Raw genomic sequence first — 22,362 nt, forward strand, 5'->3', positions numbered from 1 at the left:
ACATTAATTTATTTTTAAATTCGAAGGAATATTATGATATAATTTTATAATATAATCGTATAATATAATTTTAAAATCAAATATAATTTTAGTATCAAACTTTTTATGGATTTGCACGAAAAAGAAATTTTATCTATTGATTTTAATTTTTAGTTTATTATTTTTATTTATTTAAATTACCATTGATTTAAAATTGTTTTACTCTATAGAAACGCGTTTTAAAAGCACAAACATAAACAAAGCAAACACGGGGTTTCAGATAGCTTTGTGATCTTTGAGCTAGTAAAAAATAATTGAATGTGCAGTATAAGTTGAAACAGAAGGTATTTAAACACGAAGTTAGCTGTGAATGCATATATATTGCACATTAATTTTATAAATTAAAAAAAAATAAGCATTTTTTTTAATGTTATTTTTTCCTTAGAAAACTTACCGAGTTTTAGAAAAAAGTAACGATTTCATTCGATATTTCCGTTACAAATACTTGTACTTTTTCCCTAAAAAAGTAACGAAAGTACAAGTAAAAGTACTAAATTTAAAAAGTAACGAAGTACAAGTAAAAGTACGTATTTTTTACTTGTACCGGCGGTACAAGTAACGAAAGTAAAAGTACTGCCATATATGGTTGAAACCAATAAATTTTCATAAAAATCTATTGATGCTTTGAATAACATGAAGATAATAAAAAAAAGAATGCTGGCGTTGTGGATCACACTGCTAAAATTTTCATTCTAAAATTATGGTTAAATAACTGGCAGCTGTTTGTTTATTCAATTAACCGTTAAGTTTAGGGTATAGAAAAAAATTTTCCTCTATCGTTTTCAAACCATTTACAAAAAGTATGGTTATAAAACCATGAATCGAAAACTATACGTTTTTTTAACCATTTACAACTAGCATTTTTCAAAAACGTAAAAAAAAAGTTTAATTATGTAACTAGACATAGGAGCTTGGCTTTTCGTAAGGTAATGGGCATTGGAGAGTGCCTAACACTGGAAATTCTTAATGTGTTGAAAGGAATGGAGGAAATATTGTGAGGTCAGCACTAGGACTCGAACTCAAGTTCTGCCGGTCATGTGATTGACAGATAAGCCCGCTCGGTTATGTTATGCACGCTTTTGCAAACAACTAAGTATCGTCATTAGGTCGTTCTAGTTGGTGCGTCAAAATTCTGGTTGTTATACCGTATTAGGTGAAAGCAGTTAATAAGCAGTTTTTCTCAAATTTAACAGTTTGACTACCATTTTATTTAGGGTTCTTTGACTGTTTTGATTAAATATGGTAAAATAACCATTCAATAAATTGTTATTTACCCATTTTTTCCGAGGAATTTCTAACAGTGCATTAATTAAAGACACTGAGCTACCTTCTTGAATGACTGTTGTTCAATGGCAGAAAATACCGAACTCAGTTTCCTTCTTCTTTGCCTGAGAAGTAAAAAGGGCTTGGGTACAAAGCTAACCACATTGTCGCAATTATGTCCTTGATTGCGAAATCAGTATCTTCTGGCCTACAATTCGATTTTTTTTTTACTTTGCTTTGAAATACAAACAATGAATAAGATACTTATATGAATTAGTTTAACAATTTTAACTAAAGCCAAACTTACTTTGAGAAATAAAAAATGTAAGTTTATAAGTTATCACTTAACTGCACATATTCCTATAACTGTGTAATATAAACATTGAAAGTATACATCAATACTAATAAATAATCTACTTTAAGACTGACAAAAAAACATAATACTCTGAATTTCACATCCATCATCTATTAACTATGATTCAAAATAATATGTTTTATTTGTAATCTAAGAATTCTTCTCAATACAATTAGAGCAAAAAATCTTCAGATGGAGAAAAAATATTTCACATTTAAGAAAGAATATTAAAACTTTTTTTTTAATAAATAAACTTACATTGCTTTTTCATTTGTCAGAATAATGATTAATGCAAGTTTTCCTGAAGGTGCCTCAAAAAGGGATTGAATAAAACAAAAAAAAGTAAAAGCAATTTTTACAGTTGTATCAGAAATAATTACAATTCTTTTCATAAGTGACATGAATTTCTTTTAAAAATTTCGAAATAGAAAAATTAAGTAATGTTTTGATGTGAAATCAAATTCATTTGAGTGTGTTTTGTTAAGAATATGAAATATGAACAAATAACTTTAATTAATTCAAATATTTCAAATTCATTTGAAATTAACGCTAATTTACTCTAACACTATATTCTTTGATGATACTATGGTGAATAGTTTTAATCACTACACCGGAGACTTAAATCAGCAACAACAAAAAATTCTCTTTTTAAACTATTTACAATCGTATTTAATTGTTCATTTTAATGAAAATGTATAGATACATTTATATCGTTTAATAAATGCGTGACATGCATAAAATAACTGTATAAGTACTTTTATGTGATCGTTATTTTAACTTTAAGGTATCTCTATTTTAAATATTTTGATGGAAAATCTGTAAGTCTCAGCATATTAATTTTTCTTCAATATTTGTAATTTTAAAATTTTAATTTTTGATTAAAAAATAATGAGCAGCACTCTATTGTACAGTAATAGTTTGTGAATAATACTAGGCAAGATTGGAGATCTAATTTTAACGAGACAAAAGATTCTAGAAAAAGAAGCAGAAACTGGTTTTGATTTGGAAAAAAAATACTAAACATTTGCTGTGGTGGTTAAAAATCAAATGGCTTAAATTATAGCTGTTTTTTTTTTCTTCTTAAATTTATTTTTCTTTAAGAAGCTTCTTCTGCATTCCGTTTAGCTGAAGCTTGTTTTTATTCCATTACAAACCATGCACTGAGAAAGAAAGTATTCTCAAAACTACCAGATTTGGATAAAATTTACCGTTTTTCTAACTATACGGGCACGCTCTGACTATGACCAAAGGCACGGTAATTTTTACCGAAGCGCTTTGGTAATGATTTTTAATAAAATTAACAAATTAACAATAAAATATGTTTTTATTACCATGATGTTTGGTAGTAAATGTAGTAATTTTATCATGATACCTAAGAGCATGGCATGAAAACTATTTATTTGGTAAAATTTACTCTTCAGCTTTGTATCTTTACTATACGTGTGGAAATAAAAAGTATAATTTTTAAAACCAGAATACCAGGTTGACCAATACCATACGAACTGAAAAATTATTCAAAATAAATGTTCTAATTACTGTATGTTTTGGTTTTATTACCAAAATTAATGAGGTTTTTTTTTATATAAGAAATGTCATTACAATACCAATACGGTAATTTTCTCCGAGTATAAATCAAAGGAGGGAAATTTTGAAATTGATATTTATACTAAAAGTTAAAATAGGCTATCTTAAAATTATATTAAATATTTTATTTAATTTAAGTGTGATGCCCAAAAAGCTGCTAGGAGGTAACCGGCTTTTGTTAATGCTGTTAAACACAGTAAAAAAAATTATACTCAAATATCACATAGCTTTCTTCATTTTTGACGAAACCGTTTCACAGTATATGCTCCGATCAAAAATTTCATCGAAGTGACAAAATAACTATCATCACTTCTTCGAGGAAACGAAATTCGTCAAAATTAAATTAATATTTCGTCACTCTATTCATCTATTTTTTTCAAAAAAATATAAATTAAACCTGGTAGTTCCTTATGTATCTAACTTTCCTAATAATCACTTGATCATGGGCTCCATATAGGCGGATAAATGCAGCTTCAATAACGCAAGAAAGATAGATACTACAGAGAAATAAACTACTCTCATGCCCGAAAAGGGATTCGAACTCGGAATCTTCCGGTACGAGACCAACTGCTTGCCCAGCAAGTAGAAGGTCCGCTTATTTAGTCATTTTATTTCCAATCGTCTAGTCTTCATTCTAATTTCGTCATTCTCGTTAATAATATCCCGCTGTGCTCTAAGAGGAGGTTTTCGTCAGATATTTGAGAAACATTTTCGTCACATATTTGAGAGCTCGCGTTTTATCGCAAATCACATGATTTCCTGACGGAGTGATTCTCGAAATTAACGATTTACAAGTCAAGGATTGGTGAATCGTCAAAAGTTTTATTTCTGAGTGTGAACTGTTTATTTTTTTAACTTATTTTTCTTTTAGAGTCAACCTAATCACTTTTATATATTTTTACAGGCATCTCCAAAATGATGTCACCATCTCCTGATCTTCGAAATATGGAAAAATTTGGGATTCAATCCCTGAATGCTTCTGAAGCAGGTTGGGAGCGATATGATGAGGCCTTTTTGAAAGAACTTATGGGAGAGGTAAAAGAAGAAGAAAATGACATGCGAAAAGGAGAGGATGATACTGAATCTTCAGGTGATGATTCCATGTATGAGCCAGAAAGCTCAAAACGACGAAGATCAAATAATCGAACGCACAAAAAAAGGTAATTGTTTTTACAAAGCAATTTGTCTTTTCCTTCATTCTTGGGAATGCAGTAAAAAGAATTCCATCCTTCTATATAAATGATTCTGTATCAAAATGAAACATGTTGATGTATCGATAAATAAGAAAGTAAATGTATTACTAATTTTATTTTCTCTACTAGATCATAAAATATTATTATGTAAAAATATTTTTAAATTTGTGTTTTTTCGAAAAATTTTTGCATTAATTAGCTTATTTATTTAAGGCAAAGTATCTAAAATTAAAAGGTATTAAGATACATTTTCTCATTTTTACAGCTGTTATTGTCATAGCTGTTATAATCTTATAATTTCGAGAAAAAAATCCCACCTAACTTGAGTTTTTACTGCCATAAAATAACAAGCCCTATTAAAGTAGCAATAAAATGTTTCATAACTTCCTTTAAAAAGTGAAATTTTAAATGTATATACGTGTGCGTATTTTACTGAAAAGTACACATAAAGATTAAAATAACTTAATATGTTTAAGTTGCTCTTCAATTGTACAAAAACTAATAAGATATAAATAATAATTTTTCTAACGAAAAGAATCATTCAATAAAACACCATTAACATAGCAGCTTTATATAGAAATGAATAATATAGTATGAGTCTAGTTCTTATTGTTCTTAAAATTCCTTAAAATATTTCTTCTTGCAGGTAAACTTACTCTATGTATCATTTGATAAATAGTTGACCAAGCTTTTCAAAGATAAGTAAAATTTCTTTCAAAATAACCATAATTGTATGGTAAAAACATCTCTGGAAAAAAAATACATTACCACTAAATGAATTGAAATATACGGTATTTAAACCATTCATTAGGTAATTGTACTATTCATTATGGTAACTCTTTACCGGAAATTCTGGTTTTCAAAATTATAGTTCTTAATACCACACATTTAGTATAAAATACTAAACTGAAAAGTAAATTGTGTGGAATAAATGGTTTCAATTCCATGCTCTAAAGTGTAACGATAAAATTGCCAAAACATTCTTCCGAACCATCATACATTTTAGCATTTATTAGGAAATTTTCCCCATTTGATGTATATTCTTTTTACTAAATAAAATAGTATTAATCTGCTTATTCTTCTGTGCTTTATTTAAAATGACGGCTTATTTAAATGGTTTATAGGTATTAATCGAAGGTTATTTATATTTTTTTTCCTAACATATTTCTCAATTTTAACAAGGAGAAAAGTGGCATGAATGATGACTTCAAATGTTCAATTATAATGTTTTAGCGATGAAATCGGTTTATCAAGCTATGGTGTTTGTTTTATCTATCTTTTAAGGTAACAGTCGAATTTATTTGTTTATTGACATACATTTATGAGTCTCTTTGTAACGACTTAAAAGAAATTACTTAAAAGCATTTTCCATTTTGAAAAACATCACAAATTTGAGAAAGAATTATAGAGAGACATCCAGTGTTATAGCGGAATTCGAATCCACTACATTCAGGCTTAAGAGATCGGGTGAAAGAGGTTACTTACACTGAGTTTTTACCAACTCATGTGGCAACAAAAAGCCACCATTACTTATACTCTGGACTCAGGTCAAAAAAAGATATTTCTATTATTAGTTGGAAAAAAACGATTACAGGCTTCACCTTTGAAAAGTGATTTTATTATTTCCTATTTTTCATGACTTGAAAAACAAGAATATTCTGCATAATATGAAACTCTTGTAGATATGCATGCTGAATCTAGTAAGTTTTTACAAAATTAAAGTTGAGGTAGACCATCTTTATCGAGAATTGCACAGCAACTCATGATTAAAAATATCATGGTACGCAGCTAGGAGAGTTTTTCTATTATAAACTCCTTATACATATGCTTTTGTCTAAATTATCTTAATTTTAAATCTCTCATATTTATTGCCAATAAAAACAATATTATAATATTTAATATAAAAATAAAATAATATTAAAATAAGCGTATCGTTATTTAAACATTTGGCGACAGTAAATTCATAACCTCCCCTATTTCTTTGTAAAAACAATTTATACTCATCCGAAATATTGCAAACTAGGCTTTAAGAAAGTTTTTCGAAGATGAGAAAAGGACAAGCTAGATTCTATAAACTGAAAGTAAACATTTTTAACAAAGTATTGGCTACGCACTCATAATATATAATCTGATGTAATAGATATAGATAACATATCATAATAGATATTTCTGTTGATGTTGGTTTCGTAATTTTATTACTCAGTTTTGACCAATAAATTGTTCCATTGCATGAACTTTAAAATAAAAGTTTTAAGATTAATGTTTGGAAGTACACACTGACGCATTGGTTGATTATATGCTCAGCTTATCAATTCCTACAGTTAACAATCTTCCAGTTGACAATTTTATAGTTGACAATCTTACAGTTGACAATCTTACAGTCTTTTAACTTTTTTCGAACTGGCATATTGACTTCGGACAAAAGATGAACAATTTTTAAATCTTTGTTACACGATGAAAGTCAATGAGTTTTACGTTTGCGAAGATTCACACGTCATCATCATACCAAACCTTAAATAAAACACCAATCCAGTTACTCCTCCGATTAGACAACTCGATCCACACTTGATTTTCTCACATTTCTATTTGTTTAGTTTTCTTGGTACTTTGCCAGCTACAGAGCTTATTTAAACCGTGGCTGAAATAGTTTTAAAAATATTTTCATCGGGTCAATTTTACGATGTTTTTGAAGTATAATTTTTGATGCTATGATAAGGTTCTGAATCAAATTATGCATAAGAAAATAACGTCCTAATTTGTTATAGAATTGTTCTTCGTTTCATCAAGATACCAAACACCGCAATCAAAGGACCTAACAAACTTGTACTGAGTGTCAATTTTTCTGATTCACTGTTCTTTAAAAAAAAAAAAGTCATTCATATTTAGTAAAATTTTGATTTTTTTTTCAGACGCTCTACGCTGAGTGCACGAGAAAGAAACCTCAGGCGACTAGAAAGCAACGAGAGAGAACGAATGAGAATGCACAGCCTGAATGATGCTTTTCAAGCGCTCAGAGAAGTCATACCACATGTAGCCATGCAGAAAAAACTTTCAAAAATAGAAACCCTCACACTGGCCAAACATTACATCATGGCCCTGACCAATGTTATCTGCGAAATGAGGGGAGAGGATCGACCATACCAACTAGCATCTAATCCATCAGACGACAACAAGGAAGAAGTAGATGTGTCCGACGCAACTCGAAGCACTTGAGATAATTGTTCTATGTGTGGCCAGTAATGGGTTAAAAATTTTCTCTGACGCTCTGTTTGTGGCGCCATTCCTGTCATGTGTGGTGTATTTTTCTGTATTGTGTTAGTTCCTTGCTGGCAAAAGTGGTACAGCTTTCAGTCCAAGTGTCACTTATGCAGAAAAAACTTTTCATGAAGCCATTGTTTTGTAAATAGAGATGATTTTGCTGTAGTTCACGGGATTTCAGATGCTTATAAATAAGTTTATTACAGCTTAAGCTTGTTCTGCTTCTACAGCAGGTAATACCCTTCTGGAATTCATTGGTCGTTGCTGTTTGCTTCGTATATAAAGAGCTTGGATATTTCTTTATTTTATTAATGTAAATCATTGTCTAGCTATTTATATCCCTCTTGAAAGATAACTACAAAAAAGTTAATGCGTATTATATGTAGAAATAGGTTTAATGTAAATATTATAATTATTCATCGCTTAAGGGGTGCGAGGTGGACAGAGATTGATCGAAGAAATTGTCACTGCAAGAAAACAATTTCGGTAATAATTGCTACTGAAAAAGGAATTAATTTAATGAAGTAGCGTTTGGTAGTTTTTTTTCTTCTATGTTTGCTTAAGAAACTACTATAGATTTATAATTATAAAAATATTACGATTCATAAATTTTGATATGATATACTATATGCGAGTCATTTTCATAAAAACTGTCATTTTTAAGTCTCCAGGGTAAATTATGTACTTTTTATGAGAGGAATATGTCTTCTAGAATGCATTTTAACGAAATAATAATAATATGATTACCATTTTTAAATTTTTAAGTATATTAACATAGTAAAACCTCCGAAGAGCTGTCCATGTGATAGATTTTAAGTAGTGGCCGTGTTTTGGAGTTATTACCGAATGTGTCGATCAGAAAAATAAAAATAAAAAATTACAAACAGTATCAAACAATAAAAATAAAAAATATATTATTACTAACAAGATGACTCAAATGAATAGTTAACTTACCAAATATTTATAATTATTATTGTAATTTATTACGATGATCTTTTTTTATAAGATGTCATAGATTTGAGTTTTTCCACAGCCATTATAATGAAGCTAACTTTGGCGAGCTTATTTCTTATTTACTTGGAGGAATTTTCGCTTGCGTTAATCACTCATATTTCGATTATTTATTTTCTTAAGTTCTTATTCAGACGTCCACTCTTCCAGCGTCAAGATCTTTAAGGGATAAAAATGAAATTGCTCAACAAATACTGCCCAGGCGCAAGCATGCATTATTTCTTTCGCGTAAATTTAGGCAATTTTTGCGAACTAATTAAACTGAAAACTTATCGATGATGTATCATGAATTACCGGTCATTGTGCATGTTAGAGCTAAATTACACTGATTTCTAGCAGACTACCCATGAGAGATGCCCTTTATCTGCAGTAGTTAGAATTGAACAGTCAAAACTATTTCACTTCTTTATGAACGCTAAAATTTACTTTTAATAACTTGAATGCAATAGCCAATGGGTGAAAATATATTTAGTAATGATCAGTTAAAATTATTGCAGACAAGAGATGAAAAATTGCAAGAAGGTAAATAACATACATACTAATACAAAATTCAAGCTAGAAACCAGTAGCCATTGTTCAGAAATTAGTGTTCAAAGGTTCCTCGTGATGCAAATACTATGAGCGACGCTCGATTCCAGAAACATATAGTCGTGACTCTCGGTTCCAGAAACATATGGTCGTGACGCTCGGTTCCAGAAACATATGGTCGTTTATCTGTGGTTACCGTTGTTTAGAGGGGGTCGTTAACGGAGGTTTTACTGTATACCCAAATATCATTCTTTTATTGGCCACACTGTTGATTCAAAATTGAAGAAAAAATTTTTAAATTATTTACCAATTTACCTTTTCGTATTTGTCATTTCAGTTTACTGAACATGCAATTCGAAAAATCAATTTTAAATTAAATTTTTGACAAAAAATATTGCCATAACGCAATTTGAAAGTTTATCCCTATTGTGTTCTGCACTGTTTCTTACCAAAAACCTAGTAACCCACCAAACTTTCCATAGATTAAAATCTATTACTAAAAACTTAAATGATTAGCAAATAGAACCACAATTCGGAATGCTTTCGTCCTCATTTTACTGAAGATTTGCCTCTAAAACTCATTTGAAAATACCAAATCACATATTCGTCATGGTTTCCTATTTTTTAAAGTAAAATAAAAAGAAGGGCCTAGAAATTTAATTATTATAGGTTATTATCATGTTATAATATATTTAAATTTGAGTTATGTCAAAAATCAGTTGACAAAACCTAACTGCTATTTTTAAATCTTAATAATTTTATCGATCTCTTACTATTGTAGAAAAAGAGGAAACGAAGAGGATTGGGGAAAATTTCTATAATAGCTGCAGCCATAATTGTTTAAAAAGTATCTATATATGGAAATTACAATTTATGTGATTAGAAATTACATTAGAAACTACTTTTTTTCCTTCTTTTTTGTATTTCATGAAAATGACAGTTTCTATGAGATTGATCTACATTATTAGTTACAAATGCTTAAATATTTTTATGAAGTATTATTATGCTTTATCCTGAAAATAATAGGAAAAAAATGCATACAAAAGTTTTTAGTAAATGTTCTTTTCCTTGTTTATGTTTAAGAGTTGTTAATTTTTAAGTGTAATACAATCTAGTCAACACTAATTTAGAAATTTAAGAATTAAACATGCTGTTAAAATATTTCAATTTGCATTCACAAAAATCTGTATTTCATTATTTCTTAAATTTGTAAGAAACTACTATTATAAATTGAATTAATCCGTTTAATTAATCAGAATATAGCAAATAGCAATTCAATGTTGCATTATTCTGCCACAACATACTACGTAGCAGTAATTGTTTTAGTTGAATTACGTAAAGAAATTATGCATTTCTAGATATTCATTTAATGTTTTTTAATTCTCAACATAATCTTGAATAGTTAAATAATTTTAAATTAATATTTATGTTATCTATTTAATATTAAATATCTTTCAATCAATTATTTGTAATTTATAGTAAATGAAATTCAGTATTTTTATTATCAGAAGTTGATGAGCTACTACTTCATTCTGATGTTAAAACTATTTCGAAATTTCATAATCATATTGCATGTTATTTAAAAAAAATTAGTTTACACTCTATTCCTTTATAAAGTAAAATTTCGAAAGACATGTTTTATTTCATGTATTTTAATTTATTCAAATTACATAAATAAGTGCATTCGTTTTAAAATAAAAAAAGTAAACAAACAAAATGACATAAATGTGAGTTAAAAATTAATTTTGTATTATTTGCTTTAAATATTTAATTCAAGCCTAAGAATTTCTAGAAAAAAATTTTTTTTTGCTTAATCAAATTCAAGTTATACGAACTATCATTCATGATGAATGATTGATGAAATAAATAGTCATTAAATTATTTTAACCTTCCTGGAATATCAACACTTTAAATATCTGTATTAAATAGTTTTATTCTGGCTAAATATTTGCTTAAAAAATACTCTTTGTACAATTAGTTGAAAACTTATTCTGAGTGAGATAATTATTGATTTGAATCAGTTTTAAAATTGCCGTGGCATATATTATTTAAAGTTCCTATTAGTTTATCAGTATTATTCGTTACATTGTTCTAGTCACTAATTTCTCATTTTACAAAATGTAGCACAATGCAGTTAAGCTTCCATTAATCTAATCAATTAGTTTTTTTTATTACTAAGCCTTTAGGTTTCTTTAGCTTTATACTTAACATTCCTAGCTTGTAATATTTGCTTTATATTTATACTTCTTTCTTAAATAATCCGCTTGTCTCTTTATTTCGTTATTTTACGAGTGATATTTTTTAATTTTAAATTAATATGGCTAAAACGAAAAGAAATTATCCATACAATTAGAATGATTTTTCTAATACCCTGTTTCCTTTTATAAATAAAGAGAACATAGTTCGTTTTAAAGAGAAAATGCATCTTATTATCTAATGAAATGATGAATGATTTGTTTATAAATTATTATTATTATTTGTTTGTCTAATTGGGTAGAGCGAAAAAAGAAGTTTTCGATAATTGAAAAGCGCTCGTGAATTTTTTCCGAATTTTTATGCATAATCTTCTTTTTCCACAAAGGTCTTGAAATTTTGTAATTTTTTTTTCTCAAAAAAACAGCAAAATTTTTAAAACTTAGCAAATTTTTAAAATCATTTGGTTGAAAACAAATTACCTCTCAAAAGTTGTATAGTCGCAATCTATTCTTAAAAAAAAATAATAAAAAAAAATGCAGAAAGTCTTACTGCTCTCCTCTGACGTCACAGCAGAACGGGACTTTTTTCTAGTCTTCCTTTAATACATTACTTCATTGAATTAGGCATGATGAGTCGTTAAGGAATTTAAGCATCCTAATTTCAAATAACAAATCCGTTCTTCAGCATTGTGTATCCAAACGCAGAACAGCTGCCACCACTTGCAAACGAATTTTTTGCCATCGAAAAAAAATAATTACATTAAAAAGTAAACCGAAAGATGTTGAAAACAAAAACAAATCGAAATCAATGCAAGTGAATCTTTGGCCAGAAGTAGAAACAACCTCTGCAAATACTACCTCTTCCGTTGAGAATATGAAACACGGTTGAGAATAAAAGCAATTGAAGGAAAATATTGGTTGTAAAACATTTTTCAGTTACATTATTATTTTTTTCTTTCAGTAAAATTTTAACATTTAAAAAAAAATTATGAACATTATAGAATTTTCAAAATTTCCATATGAAAGCGTACTACCGCAAACGTTGTGTATTTACTGAAATGCTCCATTAACTTTTTCTTCAAAACTGAACAATGAAGTGTTTTTCCCCCTTTTAAGCTGATTTTTTTTAAAATTAATAATACTATAGTGAGGCTCGTAAAATTGCAACAAAAAAAAAAAAGAGAGAGAAAAACCAATGAGTCCACAGAAGCCGCTTTGATGAAGGATTTACAGTTTACAAAAAAACCACATGGGAACCTATACTTTCATAAAAGTAGACTATACTATAATATAATAAAAGAAGTTAACTCCATTAAGTTAGCGGATTGATTTGAACTATGTATGCCTACTAAAAGACCTCTGTTAGCCATGATGAGTCATCTTGCATTTGAAAGTTTCCTAGGGCATAACGACGCCAGATTTGAATGAACATTTACTATAAAAAATTACCTGGCTTTTAATATATTATTTTTGATCTGTATTGAGATCAGATCTCCAATCTCTAGCAAAATTTCTGTCAGTCTGAAGAAAATCATAACTGGGAGGGATTTAGAGTTGACCAAAATCCTGGAGAACTTATCCTTGTCGAACTGTTCAGATAATTCATAATATGCCTTAGTGGTAGCTTATTTAAGTTAACCTTGTATGTCACCCACTGCAGGGATTTTTTAAACTCCTTTTAAGAGGATAAATAACTTTTTCAAGTTCATCGTTTTAATTGCGGTTTCATCGTCTCCAAAGACAACTAATTTTAGAAGTATCACTTGTTTCGCTCATGAGAAAATTTAAAATTTCTTCCGTTATGCGTTTAGCCGAAAGAGTTGATGGGGGGACGTGCCCAAGATATTTAGTTCCTGGTTCTTAAATAATCCACATATATTTTCTTACTCTTCAGATCTGTGATTGGAATGGAAATGTTTCGCTTCATCCAAGACCGATATCTTACCCTTTCTCCCATCAAAGTTCCTTGAAGCTTGTTTTACTCTTTTGCCATTTGATTTTGATTTGAATTTCGTTACAGTTTTTTTCGCTCCCGTCAAACTTCATATCTCTCTCCAATAATAGTAGAAACTTTACACTTCATGCCTTCATCATCCTATATTTTTTCAGCATTTTCTGTTTGCAAATCATATAAAAATGCTATTTCGAGTCCATCCCTGAACTCCATATCACTCACGTGTTATACAGTAGAGAGGGCGTGGAAAGGAGGAGACTTAGAATTATTATTATTTTTTTTTTACATCAAATTTGGAATTTTCGGAATGCGTTTCTTTGATTTCTTCTGCTCCTAAAACGCTTTCATTTTGCTTGTTTTCGTGAAATTTGATAACTTATGCTTTGTCTAAAGTTGGATTCCTTTTCTGTTCTTCCACATTTTTTTTAATTAGCTGTTCAGAGATTCGAAAATCAGCACAATTATCAATCCATCTTCTAGCTCTGTGGTCATATAAAATCTTGCTTTATCGGATAAACTTTCCTTGAGTTTTCACAATTGTAATGCTCGAAAAAATGCACTGTGATGCAGCGATATCAAAAAGTCTTTCCGACTTTTCTGTGAAAGCATCACCCTTAGTCTGAATTATAAAAGTTGGTATTTTTTTTCCGGCGACTATCCGATGTTAAAAGATCCTGCATTCTCTCATGTAATCTTTCTACCAAAGCAATGATTCGTAAACGATGTTGAATTTAAAATGTAGTTTTGTGCTAATTTTTTTGAAATTTGATAGCATTTTTCTCTTAAACTTCACTGACTTTTACTTGCTATTGTTAATTGTTATTCTCCTGTCACCAAATCCAATTGTAACATTCTAACACATCTTCTCGGCTGTAAATTATAGATAAATTTTCTTGGACTACCATTAAAAGTACTCTACAACTTATCTTGAGTTAAAGACAAATTTTACTTATTTAACTAAACTGAGCAGCGCTCCATTGGCTGACTGAACGAGTGGTCCTCTGAAAAAATAAAAGACTCCATCTTAACGGGTGCGCAATTTATTTTTTGAGAAAAACGGAAATCTATAGCTGATACTTCCCAAAATGCCTTGATGTTTCTCTCCTAGCGCATAAATTTTTATTGTGAATATTAATCTACACATCTTACTTTAATATAAAAAAATATGGTAAAAATTACATAATTCAATAATATTGCGAATGATAAAAACAATTCTGATCAAACAATTTTGAAAAAATTCACTGATAATATTTCATTTAATACGCATCTTTGGAGAGATAATTTGTTTTTATCCGAAGGGATTTTAAAATTTGATAAATTTACAAAATTTAATTGATTTTTAAAAAATTGCAAAACTTTAAGGCCTTTCTAAGAATTGAAGATGAATATCTGAAGAAATTCGCGAGTGATACATTAGTACATATACAGCACTTTTGGGAGGTAGTACTTTTGTATTATCGAAATACATTTTGCTCCTCTCAAATGAAATAGTTTTGTTTTAGAAATTTAATTGAGTAGTGTATCTGTGACATAGATTGATGCAGTCCTGTTTAAGAAATTAAAGATACTTTTATTTTGAAGGAAAAAAAATCTATCATGATTCAATGTAATGATAAGTAGCTTGTTCATTCTAAATGACTTAATAAATAGTTTCGTTTAACTAGTTTTATAATGAATATGTGAGACGCTGGTACAAATGATGAAATTTCATTTCTGAAATGTATTTCAGTTTAAAGGAAAAACATCTTATTATGATTTACTCGAATGATGAGTGACATGTTTCCTAAAAACATCCCATGCATATCTTTTTGAACAATTTCATACGTATATGTGACGAAAGACCGAGTTTCAATATCGAGTTCATTATTTCGCTTTACCACCATCTCTAATAAGAATTCTAAGTATTGTAAATGTTTAACTTCTATTATTCGGTTTTCTATCTTTAAGATATTTTCATTTTTTTAAAGATTCAAATATCATTAAAAAAAATTTTAACATATGGTACACTATACAAATGTGAATAATTTTTCAATAGTCAATATTTTTAAGGAAAACTATTCCTGACTCTAGTCATCCTATATAACGCGCGCGCAGCATATGTAGAAACGAAAATAGGTAAATCTAAAACTCGATGTTTCTCTAGGTTAGATATACATATATATATATACTTTATCGGATAAACTTTCCTTGAGTTTTCACAATTGTAATGCTCGAAAAAATGCACTGTGATGCAGCGATATCAAAAAGTCTTTCCGACTTTTCTGTGAAAGCATCACCCTTAGTCTGAATTATAAAAGTTGGTATTTTTTTTCCGGCGACTATCCGATGTTAAAAGATCCTGCATTCTCTCATGTAATCTTTCTACCAAAGCAATGATTCGTAAACGATGTTGAATTTAAAATGTAGTTTTGTGCTAATTTTTNAAATTATAGACCTTTTAAATCAAAAATTCCCCAATGATTAACTGAGTTAAAAATTTTACGTGCATATTTGAACATTTAAACCAGTATACGGTAGATGATTGTAACATTATAGCTCTAGTTGTATGCTAGAACAACCTTTGTTAATGAATAAAGTCAAATAACGTAAGAAAAACTCTCAAATAATACAACATGAACAAAAGTAATATAGTTTCAGTTCTTTAATTAAGAACATTCATTAGAAGAGAACTCGAAATTATAGAACCGAAACTATGGAATAATTGTCTATGAGGTGTTATGCGATCTCTTCCCTCTGTTTAGCTCGATTCGTATGAAGCACACTTTCTTAAGTCCCTTTACCTTTGTGGCGTAACTACCACTATAAATATTAAATACAATTCACTAGTATATAAGTCATGTTAACTTGATTCTATCAAGAGGTACCATTTGATAGATGAAGGTTGACATAGTTAATAATTAATTCCGCTCACCTTAATCCTTTATTCATTTTAACCAATATAAATATTTCAAAATTTTCTCTATAACTCTTATAAAAATCTTATCTTAAGTCAAACCAAAAAGAAATACATCGAAATTCACTTACATCAAACCAATGAAAGTGTATTACAATAATTTTAAACGTAATTATTGTAAAATACATTCAGGAGATTTAAAAGTATACCTTCCAGCATTTTCAAAAATTTAATTTTTCTTTATTGTTACATTAATTTACTAGTATGCAGGATGACATTTATTAATCTTTTAAATAGTATTGTCGAAATGTCAGCTAATGTGTTCATAATAGTACAAAATATATGTCCATAGCTTTTTTAGACTTCGTTTTTTTACTCTATTATAAATTAGTGTAAGTCCAATAACAAAAATACCAATTGATAAATAACACCTTTTTTCGCAATGTAAATTTTAGTTTCTCCGTTTAAAAAATATAAGCTGGTCATTTATCCAATCATACTAAAGAAAAAAATTTCTTAAGTTTCAAATTTATAAAAATTACAGTAATAAATATTGTAAAACAGTTGGAGGTTATATACACGACATTTAATTTTAGTTTTTACCAAATGTTACCTCATTTAATACCTCTTCATATTAGCTATAAGACTGAGTGTTTTTCAGAATGTAATATAAATGTGCCAAGATGCAATCGGTATGAAAACGTCTCATATCTTAAATTTGACATGAGTGTTCTAAGTCTATATTCTACAGTTTTGAAGCTTCATAGTATACAGAAAACCAGACAGCTTTGCCATCCAATACTATTTTTAAAAGGTATTTAAACTATGGTTTTTGGTGCTCTTACGAGTTCCTGAACGAAACGATATGAAAAGAACAATTACACTGTAAAAAATTCCAGATCAAATTATCGTACAAAGCACAGGCTCTCAAAGTGCCATTTCTTCTTACTGTACTAAAATCACTGACTCACTCTAATTAAATAAATTTTACTGTAAAATAATAGTATACTATTTTACTGTAAAATGGATTTCACGTTAAAATGGATTTTGTGAATGGTGCATCCAATGTGCCGGTACTTTATACCGTGATTTAATTCGTAAATTTTTGCTGTGTACTCTATGCATTATTTGATTCAGGCATTTTAAAAGAAGTAAAACAAAAGATATTTTAAAAATTTGAGGGAAAGTTTTTCCTAATTAAAGTAGTTTCTTTAGCCGAATAAAAAGTTCAAAAGCTCTTTATTTTAATTCTCTACAAAAAATTCAAAAATTACCCTTTTGTAAAAGCGCAAAAATGTTAAGAAGAAACACCCATATCTTTAAATTATAACCATTTTTTTTTACTTATTTAAACCTTAATCATCCTTTCTTCGACCTTTCTTTTTCTACCTACAACTAGTCATTTTCAGGAAATATATAACCGAACATGCAGTGTATAGATAGAATATAGCGTACAACATGCTGAAACAGTAATCTACTAAAGTTACAAAATAGGAATCCACTTACATTTTAACCGATAAAAAAACTCTACATTTGCAATTTCTGTACTTCATATGCTAGAATATAAAATAAAAGTTTTTATTAACAAATAATTAAAGAGCTTTGTGGGAAAAGATTTTGAATATAATTTTTATAAAATTAGAGAAATGAAAAACAAGTTATTTATGAAATATAGCAAAAGCACGAAGCTGTTTACGAAATGCATTTTGTCTTTAAAAATTGTTTGATACATTACATATTTGATACATTGTTTGATACATGAAAATTGTTTGATGCATTGATTCGGGTCAAATTGGGGATCGACATTAATAAGTTTTATTATAATATTGCAATAATGGGTATCACAAAGCTTGAAACATTTTCATTTCTTTTTTTTTATCTGAAAATTATCGCACATTTTAACACTTGATAGCACAAACATTTCATATCTCTGAAAGATAATTAAAACATTATTATTAATTCTAATTAGACCAAGACATATTAAGAAAATGTGCTTAATTTACTACAACAATTTATTGTGTGTAGATCAACATTACGCATAGAAGTTCATAAATGCAAATTTTGAAATTACGTTAATGTTTTAATTTCTGAGATTTCCCTGTATTTTTCTTAAAAGAATGTATGAAATTAAAAATCAGTTAATAGTTTCTCTTTAAAGTGCATCATTAGTATATATTCTTCAAACATTGGAAAGCTATTAAACGGACAATTATCATAAGTTTTAGTTTTTTAATAATGTATGAAATACTATAATTTATTTTTAAAATTGTTTGACCGAAAATAATTATAGAAGATTAAAACTTCTTGACAAATTTCTTTCAGAAATTTAAAATACATATATATTTTTCTTATATTTTTAACAATTCCGACATAATACAATTTTATTCTTTTACCTAATATATTCTTGTACAAGTAAATATTTGTATCATGTTTTTCTCAAAGCATTTTTAATGCAGAAAATATTTGTAAATGTTTGGAAAATCAAACACTTTATACATATATATTTATATCATTTTAAAAATATCTAATAGAAAAATTACATATCCATTGATGTTCAAATTGATAATTAGATAAAGAAACTAATAAATGATTAGTAAAAATTTCCTGTGTTGATCTTTGAACATGAATGTTGTGAAAGTACTTAAGTGAATACTAAACTAACTGTTGAGTTCATTAATGTTTCAAATTGTCGTTTAACAAATGTGTGTTTGTATTTATTGTGAAAAATAAAGTGTGTTTTATTTTTAGATACATGTGTTTATAATTTAAAAGTCACCACACTAATTCACTTATTTCGAAAAGAATGATCTTCAAACTGAAACTTAAAAACAAAATTATTTAATCATTAAACAACACAAAAATGAAGTCATTACGCATCGAAAATTGAGTTTAAAGTTACTTTTATAGTTAAACCTACAGTTCCAAAAAGGTAAGGAGATCTTGATATTGTCGTCTGATGTTTATTCTATTCCTACTAAAATTTGATATTTATATTTTCTTTCAGTAGCAGTCAGACGCAGCTGGTTCGTACTTCAGTTTTGCTCATAAATTTGTTTTGGTTTTAAAAATACATTTATTTTTCTATAAAAATACATTAAGTTATTATTAGAATGTTGTAACAATATCTTTTAAAGAAAACTGCATCTGTTAACATTTATACAGGTTTTTTGGTAATGCTTGTCCTTAGAATTCTAATCAACACGGAAGTCAAAATCTGCACTCATTACCGATCATAAATAAATACTTGAGGGAAAAAAAGCTAAAAACTAAAGTATCAAATAAAAAAAGGTAAAGTATCAAATCACCGCTGAACAAGATGAAGATTTTGAGGTAAGACAAGATTTGGAGGTAAAAAACTGATTGATTGCCAGAAAAATCAAACAAGGCTTAACAATCAGAAACAGTTCCTTAAGCAATCAAACTGGTTTTTATTTTTATCTTTCATCACACCATCCTCCCTTATGATTGCAGAAGCTCTTCTGCTTCTTAGCCACGTAAATATTAATTCGCTACGATAAATATAATTTATTAACTTCTATTTTAGCAATAGCGCAGCATGTCTTTTATGACTTTGCCATTAAATATCACTTTTAATTCAATTCATTTATGACAAGGATTCTAAAAATATGTACTACAGACAGTGGTTACGAAGCAACACATATATGCAAATGATTTGCTCTGCGAAAACTTACTATTTGAGTAAGTAAGGTAGAATTAGTTTTATACTTAGCAGAACGTTACATGACTGTCTGTAAGGAAACATGCTTAAAATGAATCAGACTTTTTAAAAAGAAACCTGAAACAATGGATGCTAGCTTTGTGTTAGTTTCATTAAATAACTTAACAAATTTTTAAGTATAATGTCCATTCTTCCTTCTCCAACCACATTTAATTAAATATATTTTTCCTATTAATTTAATTTAGTTCAGCACTATTTCATTTGCAAGCCAAATAGAGTAGCTGTTACATAACAACCTACATGACATGATACATCTGCATGCCAACCTGCATGACATTTCGACATGACGCATGACAACCAAAGTGATTGTCATGCGTCATGTAGAACAACCTACATGAGAACCAAACTTCTACATGACAACCAAATAACTCTCAAAAATTAATGCATGATGCAATTTACTCTCGATCTCATGCTGCGGTATTAGAGATACAGATAACTCTATTCAATCAAACTTTATCTTAAGCAAATATCCAACACTATCTTTAAGAAATACTATATCCATACTGTCAGAATTTTCATTCTAAAATTATGGTAAAATAACCAGCAGCTTACTAATTGGAGAACAATAACAAAAAAAAAGAGCAGAATAGAGGAAGGTTCTAGGGAAGGCTCTGACCCACAAAGGGCTGTCATGCCAAAAGAAGAAGAACCCGCAGCAGTCTGTCCATTCAATTAACTGTAAAGTTTACAGTAAAGAACATTTTTATCTCTACAGTTTTGAAATCGTTAACAAATAGTATGGTTAAAAAAAAAGAATAAAATCTACACGGTTTCTTAACCATTTACAACTAGCATGGTTTCAAAACCATAAAAAAATAACTTAGTCTTAGATCTAGGCTTTTCGTTAGGTAATGGGCATTGGCAAGTGCAGGACACAAATCGGGGAGTGCAGAACACTGGAAGCTATGTAGTTTCAAAGTTGGGACCCGAAATCCTGTTCTGTCGGACATGAGCTTGTCAGATTAACATTCTCGGCTATAACATGTCCCCGGTTGCAAGGAACTAAATAGCTTCATTACGTGGGTCTTGTTGGTGCAATAAAATTCTGGTTGTTTAACTGCATTAGGTGAAAGTAGTTAATAAACTATTTTTCTCACAGTTAGCAGATTGAATACCATCTTATTTATGGTTATTTGACTGATTTGTTTGAATATAGCAAAATAACAATTATGCAAACTGTTATTTTACCATTTTTTCAGAAAATTTCGAACATTGTATACATGTCTTTTATAAATCATTGCTAAATTCAAAGACTGTGCAACGCTAAGCAATATTTTTTTCTTTTTTTTAAAAATTAATGAAACATAATTAAAATTACATTTTTTTAAACAAAAGCCTCTGATTACTGTGCTAGTAGTGAGGGTGAACTAAAAGTGTCTTTTTAATAAAACAAATAAGTTACACCTACATATCTGAGCAACAAATAAAGCTTTTTCAGCAGTTTTAATTCTGTTGAGTTTGTGGGTAGAGCCGTTATCGATTATGTCAATCTTCATATATGAAAAGGTACCCCGACACAGAATCGAGTTAACATGTCTTATATACTAGTGAATTGGAATTGTATTTTTGTTGTGGTAGATACACTGCAGTACTCCCCTACCAGAATTCTAGTGATAGAATTCGATGAACGGATACCACTAGTTGATTCATTGCTGTTTTGTGAGAAGATAGGTGAGCTGTATTAAGATCACCGAACTTTTTTGATCGTAAGAGCTATATTAAGTTCACGGTCGTGGTCGCTCCTGTGTTGCCTTTAGCAGTTGAGTGTATGCGTTGAACGTTGTGTGTGATTGAAGCTGAGTAGCTACAGCACGAGGAGGAGGATACTGCCGCAATGACAAGTAGCAAGTAAAGTGTTCAATGTGGACAATCCATCGAAGTAGGAGTGTTCAAATTGAAGTTGGAGTTTCTGTCAAGGTAGGCATGTTCACATCACGTCCGGGTCACCAATGGGGGGAGAGCTGTTTTCGATTATGTCAACCTTCATCTATGAAAAGGTACCCCGACATAGAATCGAGTTAACATGTCTTATATACTAGTGAATTAAAATTGTATTTTTGTAGTGGTAGATACACTGCAAGTTAAGTATCTAATCAATGATTAATTTTAGCTACACATATAAAGACTGTTTTGCATTTCAACTGTGAAAAAGCCGATTACTGAATACTGACAAATAAAGATGTACGTTCATGTCCAAAAATCACTTCAGAAACTCGGTGCTTATGAAATAAGAATAGGATAAAGAAAAAATAACATGCACTTGCTTGTAAAAACATTGTGTGTATTGTTGTAAAATATTAAAACAAAATTAAGGAAAGTGATCAATAAATTGACTTTACATAACAATAGA

The 22,362-nt window shown here is 28.9% G+C and overlaps 1 protein-coding gene across 2 annotated transcripts in view; it reads left to right on the forward strand.

Moving 5' to 3' along the window:
* LOC107439326 (class A basic helix-loop-helix protein 15-like) overlaps nt 1–15,521 on the forward strand; it is a 144,147-nt gene extending 128,626 nt beyond the window's left edge. For both annotated transcript variants that reach the window (XM_016051881.3, XM_071183485.1), the window contains exons 2-3: nt 4,146–4,401; nt 7,344–15,521. In XM_016051881.3, the coding sequence (XP_015907367.1) occupies nt 4,157–4,401; nt 7,344–7,647 (549 nt within the window). In that variant the 5' untranslated portion in view covers nt 4,146–4,156 and the 3' untranslated portion in view covers nt 7,648–15,521. The remainder of the gene's footprint in view (nt 1–4,145; nt 4,402–7,343) is intronic.
* Nucleotides 15,522–22,362: the final 6,841 nt, after the last annotated feature.

This window comes from Parasteatoda tepidariorum, chromosome 7 (genome assembly GCF_043381705.1).
Source record: "Parasteatoda tepidariorum isolate YZ-2023 chromosome 7, CAS_Ptep_4.0, whole genome shotgun sequence".
Classification (NCBI taxonomy): Eukaryota; Metazoa; Arthropoda; class Arachnida; order Araneae; family Theridiidae; genus Parasteatoda; species Parasteatoda tepidariorum.